The following is an 11,821-nucleotide window of genomic DNA, read 5'->3' as shown; positions in this document are numbered from 1 at the left end:
ATGTCAGGGGTGGCGGACTAGCTGTTAATTGATTTACTTAGTGTTGGCGATGTCCGGGCGACGGTTTAGGGGTTAATCATTTTATTTGGTTTCAGCGATGTCTGGGGCGGCGGACTAGTGGTTAATAGCTTTACTTAGTGTTGGCGATGTCGGGGGCGGTTAATGTTAATGTTAGGGTGTTAGGTTTAAACGTAACTTTCTTATCCCCACAGATATCAATGAGGTTGCGTTACGGCAATTTGCCATTCCTCAATAGCAGGTGTTAGTTTTTTTCCAACACTTTGTCCCCATTGATGTCCATGGATGAAAGCGTGCACGAGCACGTCAAGTCAGACCTTGGCTTTTGTGCGGTATGGAGCTTAGCGCACCATACCGTACAGCACAAGGAGGTTTTTCAGTAATTCATAATGGCAGTGCTATGGAAAGTGCAATACTGCTCATTTTATTGCATTATTTATGCACCCGGTATAGAGCAAAACTCGTACTCTAGGCGAATTATTGCTAACTGGGACATGGGAACATTCAGGAACTGGAACATTTTTTTACAAAGAGAATTCAAACAATAAATGTAATTTAAAAGCATCACTTCAACCTTTCCATAAGTTTTTCTTTTACATATAACTCTTTTTTTTTTCCTTTCAAATCCCACATACAAACATACCCACAATCCTCACTTCCTCACACACTTTACTAACTGATCTAGGTAGATAGACCTGACAGTACATAAATCTCAAAAATACACCTACAAGTAGGGAAGGAGGATGGCAACAGGTGCCTAGAGACCCTTGGACACAGTGGCTGGTAGTTTCCTGAGGATTTGGCATTGATGGAAGATGACCACCCCAGAGCAGTGAGGGCAGGAGCAGAAGTGACAGCAACAGGCAGCAGACTTTCTAAACTATGTAGATAGGCCTGAGAGTACATCAACCTCAAAAATACACCTCCAGGGGAGGAGAATGGTAAATGGTGCCTAGAGCCCCTTGGACACAGCGGCCAGCAGTACCTGAGGGATTTGGCATTCCCAAAATATGACCACCACAGAGCAGGGAGAGCATGAGCAGCAGCAGAGTTATTGAACAAGGTAGATAGGCCCGACATAAACCTCAAAAATACACTTTCAGGGGAGTAGGGGATCAACATGTGACTAAAGTCCCTTGGACAGAGTGGCCAACAGTTCTCTGAGAATTTTGCATTGATGGATGATGACCACTACAGAGCAGGAAGTGCAGGGAGCGCAGGAGCTGTAAAAAATTTCAAAATTAATCAGTGTTAAAGCTTAGGGCTGGGTACCCTATTTTTTGTATGTTAAATTTGAGAAATTACATTTGCTCCCTGCACTGAGGATTCAGTACAATACCTTTTAATGAAAAAAAAAGTGTTAATTTTTCACAGTGGTTAGGGGACAAGAGAGGATTTTCTCAGTTATTCTAGCCAGGACAGGCCCCATACTCCTATTGTTATTCCAATAGCTCAGAGGGTCTGCTGTAGGGGGAAGAGAAGGTTCACAAAGATAAGCATTTACCTCTCATCTCTGAGGCACTTGTACTACTTAAGTGGGTCCCACCAAAAGAATCTAATGCCTTTAACCAAAAAACTGCTGCTGCTCCACTAAGTTGTGTTTTGCTGCTGCTGCAGCTGCTGATATGAAATGAAAAAATAATGACTGCTGCACTTCTTCCTCACAAAGCATGCCTTTCTATTCTTGGACCGCACACTCCATGCAAATCATTTTGTCCCTCCAAGTTGCCAGGTTATTATTTCTGCCATTTTCCCCCTTAATTCTGGGATCACACAAGGTGGTCAGTCAGTTCAGTGCATTTCAACAGATGGTCTTGCATGCAACCTTTTAGCTGCTCCTTCAGCCTCCTGACAAATGCTACTTCCTCGCTGTTTAGTACCCCACCAGGAAACACTTTACAATTTTCCAAGAAGGCAGCCATCTTGCTTAATAGGTGAGTTAACAAGGGTTTGACACAGCGGTTACATCCCTAAAAGGCTTTAAGACTTCCACTAACTTACCAATAGTTCACTCAACTCTGTCTGGACTTCCAATGCTAATGTATTGATCGGAAGCCATAGCATGGATAGCCCTCTGTTGCTTTAATATATGTTGTAGCATATCCAAGGTCAAGTTCCAGCTAGTAGTTATGTCTTATTTAAGATGTTGCTGGGGAAGTGCTGCCCTCTCCTGTTCCTGCCTAAGGTTCTGACTGGATTGAACACAGTAGAAGAAATGGCCTACAATCCATCTGCACTGTTCAAGTAAAAGTTGTTATCCTAGCGTTGCCTTCAGGGATAGGAGCCATTATCAACAGGTGTAGAATGTGAGCTGAACAATGCAAACTGATAATGTTGGTGACAATGAATCCCATTTCCCCCTTGGAGCCTGCCCATTCTCCTACTCACTGTTCCACCATCCTTGTAAGAGAATTCAATATATTTTCAGCTGTATTCTGCTCATCTAACACCTCGACATGGAAGAGGAATGATCAGTAGTCCTGCCAAACTACCAACCTGCTCCTGCCCTGATAAGAACTGTCTGCTACTGAACCACTACTAGCAGTAACACCACTGCCCTCATCTTAATCTCACACCCTTGCCTGCCAACAATGTACCATCATGTATAGGAAGGTATGATGGCTCTTAGAAGCACTCCATAAGTCTGTGGTAAAGTGCACTGACTGTTCAGAAACCTTTGCCAGCTCCTCCTTTAACACAGTAATGCAGGATTTTTATAGTGGGGAAACTATGCTCCTGCTGAACATGCTGCATATAGTGAGGTGGTAGTGGTGAACAGATGCTTTCATCAACTGCTTAAAAGGCTCCATGTCCAACATGGAGAATTGCACACCACCTGACTACTACTGGTAACGCTGCTCCTAGTAGGTGGCATTTCCAGCTGGGAGATTGTTGCACTCTTTCTGCTGCTGCTTGCCCCACCTTCTTTCCTCAATAACACAGCCTTGTAGTGTATGCAGAGATGTTGGTTCATCCTCTTTGTCAAACAATCTACATTTAATAAGGCAGAAATATAAACCTTTGAACGATGTTGCTTCTCCTGATGGCCCTTCTACCACTGATGAGGTCTCAAAGTTATAACTTTGAGATATGGCAATGTTCCCTCCTTGGAACATTTTTTCCTCTTCTAGTGGTGGTGGTAATGGTGGCGGCAGTGGAAACATTGTTGTGAGTGAGACTGTGGATAATGGCGGTGAGGGAGAGAATACAGGAGGAGACTGCTGGTTTAAATGTGGGGAGGAAGTTGTTGTGCTGCTGCCGCCCATTGCACACATACTCTGTGGTGGTATTTCTTCCTCCTCCACCATGTCCTGAGGCTTGTAATCATGTTCCTCCTTGTCTTAGAGGGTGTTATTATGAATGTAACTGTACTTTGTAATATTTTAGATTTGTGTTGTGAAAGATAACTAGAATCTGAGGATGCTGTAATTATTCTAGCATAAATTGTGTTTGCTCTCAATCGATCATTTTTACTTTCAACTTCGTCAAGTGCAAGCAACTGCAATAAACCCCTTATCGCTCAAACGTAACTGTTAATCTGGCCATATATGTACAGTCATATAGTAGCTATTAAAACACGGAGCTACAACTATCATATCCCTTGCTGGTTTTGATTTAGCAATGCAATAAAGTTCTGGACTCATATATGTACAAAACAAAAAACCCAAAAAATGCAAAATCAAAAAAATTATAAAATAAAAATAATTTGTGGTTTAAGAACTAGGTAGAAACACCATTAATGAGTATCAAGCAGAGAATGTTATGTTATCTGTGGGAACATTTTTTTTGCCCAAATTAAGATATCAGGCCTGAAGTAGAAATTACTATAAAATGGTTGATATTCACTAGAAAACTCCCTATGCTAGGTTAATAGTGGATTGGCCAACCTGTTTGGTATTGAAAGCCTGACTTACTGACTCTCACATCATTTAATGATGCACTTTCATGATTGGACAGGGGATGTTGTACACATGAATGGTCAGACCCCCTGTACATCACTGCAGACAAAGGAGCTGATTTGTCAAATGAACTCAGCTCCTTCCCCCTCTCTGTTCTCTGCCACATTTTATTTTGGGCACCAAAAAACAACAAAACAAAAGAATTACACTAATAAACATGGAATACTTTCGTTACGGACTGATCTTGGCCAATTTCCATTATTGATATGATTTTGTTTATTAAAAAGTATACATATGAGTGGAACACTTTATTTGAAGATATTTATGATGTTTTTTAACACTTACACTTTATGTAAGTTATTTACTCGCGTTACCCAACAAATGCGCCACTAGTAATTTAGCCCTAAGTTATTAGTGAGTTATATACTATTTCTATAAGTAAATGACTTAAATAAATTAATACTGACATTTATCACTTTTGATCAATATTTAGGAATCTATTATCCCTTAGTTAACAAATATAAATCCTCTCTTTTACACTACCTTAGCATAAAAATGATAATTTGTTAAACCGTTTTCAGCACAGAAATATCAAGAAAATATTTATTGGTAGGAGGGAGAAAATACCAGAAAAAATAAATAAGTATATCTCTTATAGAAAGGAAAACATGATAAAACTTGTCTATTTTAAATATATTTATTATAAACGTTTAGCATACATTCTCAGAGGATGCTAGCAGCTAACTAAAACGTTAGATCTGATGTCTATGCCAGTATAGGTTTAGTTATACTGTATATTACATATTTCCAAATAATATTGATGTAGGGTCAGATTACAAGTGGAGCACTAGTTAATGCTTCCGCTCAAATGTTAACTGCACTAGAAGTAAGCTTTTTGCACACCTTGTGTTGCGCTCGTATTATGAGTTAACCCGACGCAGTAAAATAATTTAGGACTTTGTTATGTATATGAGCTGTGAAAATTAATATAAACAGTTTTAGTATGGTTTTTGATAAAGGATTTTTATCCATTTTTTAAAGTGTCTAAATATCCTTTAACTACCTATCTATAACGTTTCTCTTTTGTTGCTGCCCTCCATTGTAAGATCTACAATAGATCAATAATGGTGTTTAATGCTTGTGTTTACCATTGCAAGGTCTAAACATGGTCCAAATGTAACACGGATTATTGATATATGATGTTGGTTTATGTAGTTTACCATCAACAAGAATTGGAGTATTGTTTCGGGACCAATAAAATGTTGTAAATCACATTGGAGAAAAGCTACATTATTCTATGTCAGATGGGAATGTGACAAACTGAGAAAGACAGAAGATGATTAAGAAAAGAGTGTGACTGTGTTCTAATGGGCTGATGATCAGGATAATTATCCACAATAGCAAATGCCCATCAGTATTGTAACAGAGTTATATAACTGAAAGGAATCGGGGATGCTTCCCATGTTTAAACTGCAGTAACTGCAATTCCCTAGTTAAAGGCTCCCACTTTGTTCATCCACAGACAGAGTAGAAAATAATTTCAAGTGTTGATACACTTGTAACACCACATATGTGGTGTATTTGGTAAAATGCCTATGTGGAAGGGGCTATTTGGGTGAGATCACCCATTAGGGAATGCATTAAAACACAAAAATAACATCCGATGTAGGAATATAAAGGCAACTGTTTCCTCACATTTTTTGGAATATGGACATAACAGGCCAAATGTGCTTCCAGATCATAGATCATATTAAAAGACCAAAGTGAGTAGGTAATAGAGAACTTTTATTAAAAATGAAGAAAGCATTTTGGATTCATACTTTCAATTCTATGAAACCTATGGATGTAACTTCCCAGGATATGGGAAGGATTATAAGAGCTATTTAAACTTGGACTCGGTATGTACTAATATGCATGATTACTAATATACATAATTAAGGGTGTTACACCAGAAACATTGTATATTTGTTTACCTTAGTATGACAAAATAAAGATCTTTTAAGAAAACTACAGTCCTGCTAGAACTTCTATATTGTGGATGTCTATGAGGGCTAGACAGTGGCCTTTATATAGCGTGCACTAGGAAGGAGGTTCTGTGCTTTATTTGTTTTTTGCATTGATCGAAATAATGACACATTTTATTACCTACATTACAAGTGAATTGCAAAAATAAATAGTGCTTACATCACTTGAGTGCAATCTAAAGCACTTTTATTTTTTAGGTTAAATAATATGAAATATATAAGTGCATGAGCAAAACATCTTCTTGTCTGATAGCACTGGTACGCTAATTCCCTCACATAACAGACTTCTATGGGATGTATATATATATTCCCTTCTTTAGACTTCAGACAATTAGAAATTTAGCATATAACCCATATTTAAGCACCAAACACAAAAAAAAAACACCCCCAGCTGCACCAATGCATTTGCGGATGTCCAGAGTCCAGAGAGTGCTTGTAAGTCTGTGGGAGCATTGGAATATTCTACAGCACCCTGGCAGGTGACTTTCTCTCAAGGTGAGAGTGCACACATGAGGGAGGAAATATAAATAACACACATACAAATACACAAATGTATATACCTTTGAGCCTTTCCCAGTCCTGCAACTGATCATAGAAGATATCCCTTTAAATCACTGTTAAAATATTTGTTTTGAATTACAAACCTTGATTTTACACTTAATATATGTATATATACAGTATATATATACTGTATATATATATTTATATATATAATTAAACAAGTAGGGAACCAGCACACTTTCAATTTCAGCTGCTAGGGTGTGCTTCAAAACAATCACATAACAATAATACCAGAGAAGGCACTCTCCGTTTGCAAATTCCATTTAATGGTTTAACCATTAAATGGAATTTCCAAACGGAGAGTGCCTTCTCTGGTATTATTGTTATATATATATATATATATATATATATATATATATATATATATATATATATGTATATGGGTGACATTATTTATTTGAATATATTTTACATGCAGATCTCCCAACTATCCTGTACTAAAGGAGAGAAACGCTCAACCTGGGAACAAACAATAGCATAATAGCTTGTTCTATGGCTTGTTACCAGGAATTTATGGGACCGTATAGGGGGGCGCTAAAAGCTGGTTGATGAAAATGTTTTTAGACCTTATCAAGAGTGATATAGCATAATAACACTTGAAAAATGAATAAAATGAAAACAATGAATAATTATATAAAAGTAGTTAACTATGGCTTATTACCACCCTAGGAGAAGCCTTTTTTTGCTCAAAACAGAGAAGAACTTTCCAGTAGTACATCAGTCTGGTCCTGAGTGCTGAGTAAACAGTGCAGTCCAGTCCTGAAATACCAGGCAATACCTCTGAACGAGAGAAAGGGTAACACCACAGACATAGAGTTCAGCATAGTGTGAGCCTCAGCTGTGAGATGCAGCCATATACCTCTAGACACATGGAGCAACAGGTCCACGTCTGGTTTCCCGCATCACCCTTAGGAAGACTTCCCTCAGGGTCATAATTAACAAATACTAAGAGAGAGAAGCGCTCAACCTGGGAAAAAACAGCAGCATAATAGCTTGTTCTATAGCTAGTTACCACCCTAGGAACAGCCTCTTTTTGCTCAAAATGTGCCTTTCATAGAGAAGAACTTTACTGCAGTATATCAGTCTGGTCCTGACTAAATAGTGCAGTACAATCACAAAATACCAGGTTATCCCTCTCTTAATGAGAGAAATGGCAAAACCTTAGATGTACATTTTGGCCTAGTGTGGGCCTCGTCAGTGAGGTACAGCCATATCCCTCTGGCCACATTGAGCAATGGGTCCACGTCTGGTTTCCCGCATCACCATTAGAGAGATTTCCCACAGGGTCATAATCTGCATATACTAAAAGAGAGAAGCACACATTTTTAGCAAAACGAGGCTACTCCTAGGGTGTTAACTAGCCATAGAATAAGCTATATTGCAATTGTTCAATCACAGATTGAGCACTTCTCTCTTTTAGTATTCTCCCAACTATCCTGATTGAGAGGGACAGTTACTAATTCTGAGCTCTGTCCAGTTGTCCCTGCAGGAGTTTTATGTTATCTCCACCCACTGACCAACCAGACATGCCCACTGACTGCCCAGAGATGCCCACCAACTGTCCCGGCATGCTCACTATCCACCCATGACACCACACTCAAAACTACAATGGGCCCCTTAGTCTCCTAAGTCCTAATACCCAGCCAAAAATGTTGGGAGGCATGTACATGTGTTTTATTATGCATATATTCAAGCATTAACACTTTACTTCAGGTCTCCAAAATAGCTCAATTTTCCTGTGCCATTTTGTGTTGGACTCAAGTGCAACACTTAACTCGTCCCTTGTAATATGAACCAATCACTAACCTGATTTACCATCCACTAGTTATACCAGATGCCACACTAAGGATAACGCACTCTCGGTTGAGCTCCACTTGTAATATAGGTGTGTACTGTGTAAATATTGTCTATGTTACCATTGTGATGTTGCCAAAAATCACATCAGTGAAAATATGATAGAAACATTTGTAGCTTGCTCTATTAGCGCAGGATGTCATGCTATCTACTGCATATCTGTTTGCTCTTCAACTGCCAAGAGGTGCCAAATATTGTCATACTAATAGACAATTTCTGCACTTATGTGGTACATGGGCTGTAAAGACTTTACTGTGTAGTCTGAAGTAGATATAACAATATAAACAAGAAATATTTAAAGTAATTTAGTAAGAGAAACTTTCAGACTAATATTGTTTACTTTAATACATGTTTCTTATTTTATTTCAGTGAAGGACACCATGAATTTGATTAATAAAACTGGAACAGAACCTTTTATTTTAACTGGACTTTCTAGTGATCTAAAGGTAAAGACTATCCTTTTTGTGCTTTTCTCTTTTATCTACACTACCACACTGACAGGTAATTCTTTTCTTATTGTGCTAATAAGGATTACTCATGAATTGCACACTCCAATGTACATGTTCATATGCAACCTATCTATATTGGATGTAACCTTTACTTCAGTAACTGTCCCTAAAATGTTGGTTGGGCTTTTGTTGGAACGTTGCTATATTTCCTATAATGGGTGTTTTACTCAGCTATACTTTTTCCACTTTCTTGGAAGTTCGGAATGTTTTCTGTTAAGCATCATGGGTTATGACCGTTATGTGGCTATATGTCACCCCTTGCGTTATCCACAGAAAATGAGACGGGAAATCTGCATTAAGTTAGCCTTAAGCTGCTGGATCACAGGCTCCCTATATTCATTTGTTCATGCTATGCTCACAGCAAGCTTGTCTTTTTGTGGTTCAAGAGAGGTTAACCACTTTTTCTGTGATATGCCTCCACTACTAAAATTGTCCTGCACGGACACAAGTATTAACATGATTGTTATATTGGTTTTGGGTGGGCTTGCAGCTGGTGCCTCATTTATATTGACACTAATCTCCTATATTTACATAATCTCCGCTATTTTGCAAATCCGTTCATCTAAAGGAAGGAAAAAAGCTTTTTCAACTTGTGCATCTCATCTTACCGTAGTTGCTATTTTCTTTGGGACAATCATTTTCATGTATCTTAGACCAAAATCCAGCTACTCATTAGAAAATGATAAAAAGTTGACTGTTTTCTACAATGTGATAACACCAATGTTAAACCCTCTTATTTACAGCCTTAGGAACAAAGATGTTAAAAGTGCTATTACACAACTGTTTAAAAAAAATACACACAATTAATAATTGTTAAACATATGTATTTATTTATTGAAGACAAAGCTGCTGATTATATATTCCCATGAACTGTATAACTCAGAAATTATATTATGTCTGTCTTTTCTTGTGTAAAGTATTTTAGACTGTATATCAACAAATACACGCCTAGATTACAAGTTTTGTCGGTAATGCTGTGCGTTGCTAACGAGCATTTTTCCCTCACCGCTCACTTACAGTAACACTGGTATTATGGGTTTTTAGAAACTTGGCGTTAGCCGCAAAAAAGTGAGCGTAGAGCAAAATTTAGCTCCACATCTCACCTCAATACCAGCGCTGCTTACGGTAGCGGTAAGCAGGTAAAACATGCTTGTGCATGATTTCCCCATAGGAATCAATGGGAGAGAGCCGGCTGAAAAAAAAACCTAACACCTGCAAAAAAGCAGCGTAAAGCTCCTAACGCAGCCCCATTGATTCCTATGGGGAAATACTTTTTATGTCTACACCTAACACCCTAACATGAACCCCGAGTCTAAATACCCCTAATCTTACACTTATTAACCCCTAAGCTGCTGCCCTCAACATTCCTGAACCCTACATTATATTTAGTAACCCCTAATCTGCCACCCCCAATGTCGTCGCCACTATATTAAATTTATTAACCCCTAAATCTAAGTCTAACCCTAACACTAACACCCCCCCTAACTTAATTATAATTTAAATAAATCTAAATAAAATTACTATCATTAACTTAATTATTCCTATTTAAAACTAAATACCTATAAAATAAACCCTAAGCTAGCTACAATATAACTAATAATTACATTGTAGCTATCTTAAGCCTAGATTTAGAGTTTTGCGGCCAAAGAGGTGTGTTAGCTACGCTGGCTTTTTTCTGGCCGCACCTTTTAAATACCGCTGGTATTTAGAGTTCACAGAATGGCTGCCTTAGGCTCCAAAAAAGGAGCGTAGAGCATATTTACCGCAACTTCAACTCTCGATACCAGCGGTGCTTACGGACGCGGCCAGCTTAAAAAACGTGCTTGTGCACGATTCCCCCATAGAAAACAATGGGGCTGTTTGAGCTGAAAAAAAACCTAACACCTGCAAAAAAGCCGCGTTCAGCTCCTAACGCAGCCCCATTGTTTGCTATGGGGAAACACTTCCTACGTCTGCACCTAACACTCTAACATGTACCCCGAGTCTAAACACCCCTAACCTTACACTTATTAACCCCTATTCTGCCGCCCCCGCTATCGCTGACACCTGCATATTTTTTTTAACCCCTAATCTGCCGCTCCGTAAACCGCCGCTACTTACAATATCCCTATGTACCCCTAATCTGCTGCCCCTAACACCGCCGAACCCTATATTATATTTATTAACCCCTAATCTGCCCCCCACAACGTCGCCTCCACCTGCCTACACTTATTAACCCCTAATCTGCCGAGCGGACCGCACCGCTATTATAATAAAGTTATTAACCCCTAATCCGCCTCACTCCCGACTCAATAACTCTATAATAAATAGTATTAACCCCTAATCTGCCCTCCCTAACATTGCCAAGACCTAACTTCAAGTATTAACCCCCAATCTGCCGACAGGAGCTCACCGCTACTCTAATAAATTTATTAACCCCTAAAGCTAAGTCTAACTTTAACACTAACACCCCCCTAAATTAAATATAATTTAAATATAACGAAATAAATTAACTTTTATTAAATAAATTATTCCTATTTAAAGCTAAATACTTACCTGTATAATAAACCCTAATATAGCTACAATATAAATTATAATTATATTATAGCTATTTTAGGATTTATATTTATTTTACAGGTAACTTTGTATTTATTTTAACCAGGTACAATAGCTATTAAATAGTTAAGAACTATTTAATAGCTAAAATAGTTAAAATAATTCCAAAATTACCTGTAAAATAAATCCTAACCTAAGTTACAATTAAACCTAACACTACACTATCAATAAATAAATTAAATAAAATACCTACAATTATCTACAATTAAACCTAACACTACACTATCAATACATTAATTAAATACAATACCTACAAATAACTACAATTAAATAAACTAACTAAAGTACAAAAAATAAAAAAGAACTAAGTTACAAAAAATAATAAAATATTTACAAACATTAGAAAAATATTACAACAATT

General features: G+C 37.9%; 1 protein-coding gene across 1 annotated transcript; it reads left to right on the top strand.

Annotated features, from left to right (window-relative positions):
* The first annotated feature begins 8,736 nt into the window (after positions 1-8,736).
* LOC128643217 (olfactory receptor 1020-like) lies at positions 8,737-9,672 on the top strand. The gene has a single exon (XM_053696205.1). The coding sequence runs from the start codon at positions 8,737-8,739 to the stop codon at positions 9,670-9,672; it is 936 nt and encodes a 311-aa protein (XP_053552180.1).
* Positions 9,673-11,821: the final 2,149 nt, after the last annotated feature.

Source organism: Bombina bombina, chromosome 1, assembly GCF_027579735.1.
Source record: "Bombina bombina isolate aBomBom1 chromosome 1, aBomBom1.pri, whole genome shotgun sequence".
In the NCBI taxonomy this organism is placed as follows: domain Eukaryota; kingdom Metazoa; phylum Chordata; class Amphibia; order Anura; family Bombinatoridae; genus Bombina; species Bombina bombina.
Note: the sequence above shows the minus strand (reverse complement) of the source record. Positions and strands in the feature narration are given on the sequence as shown.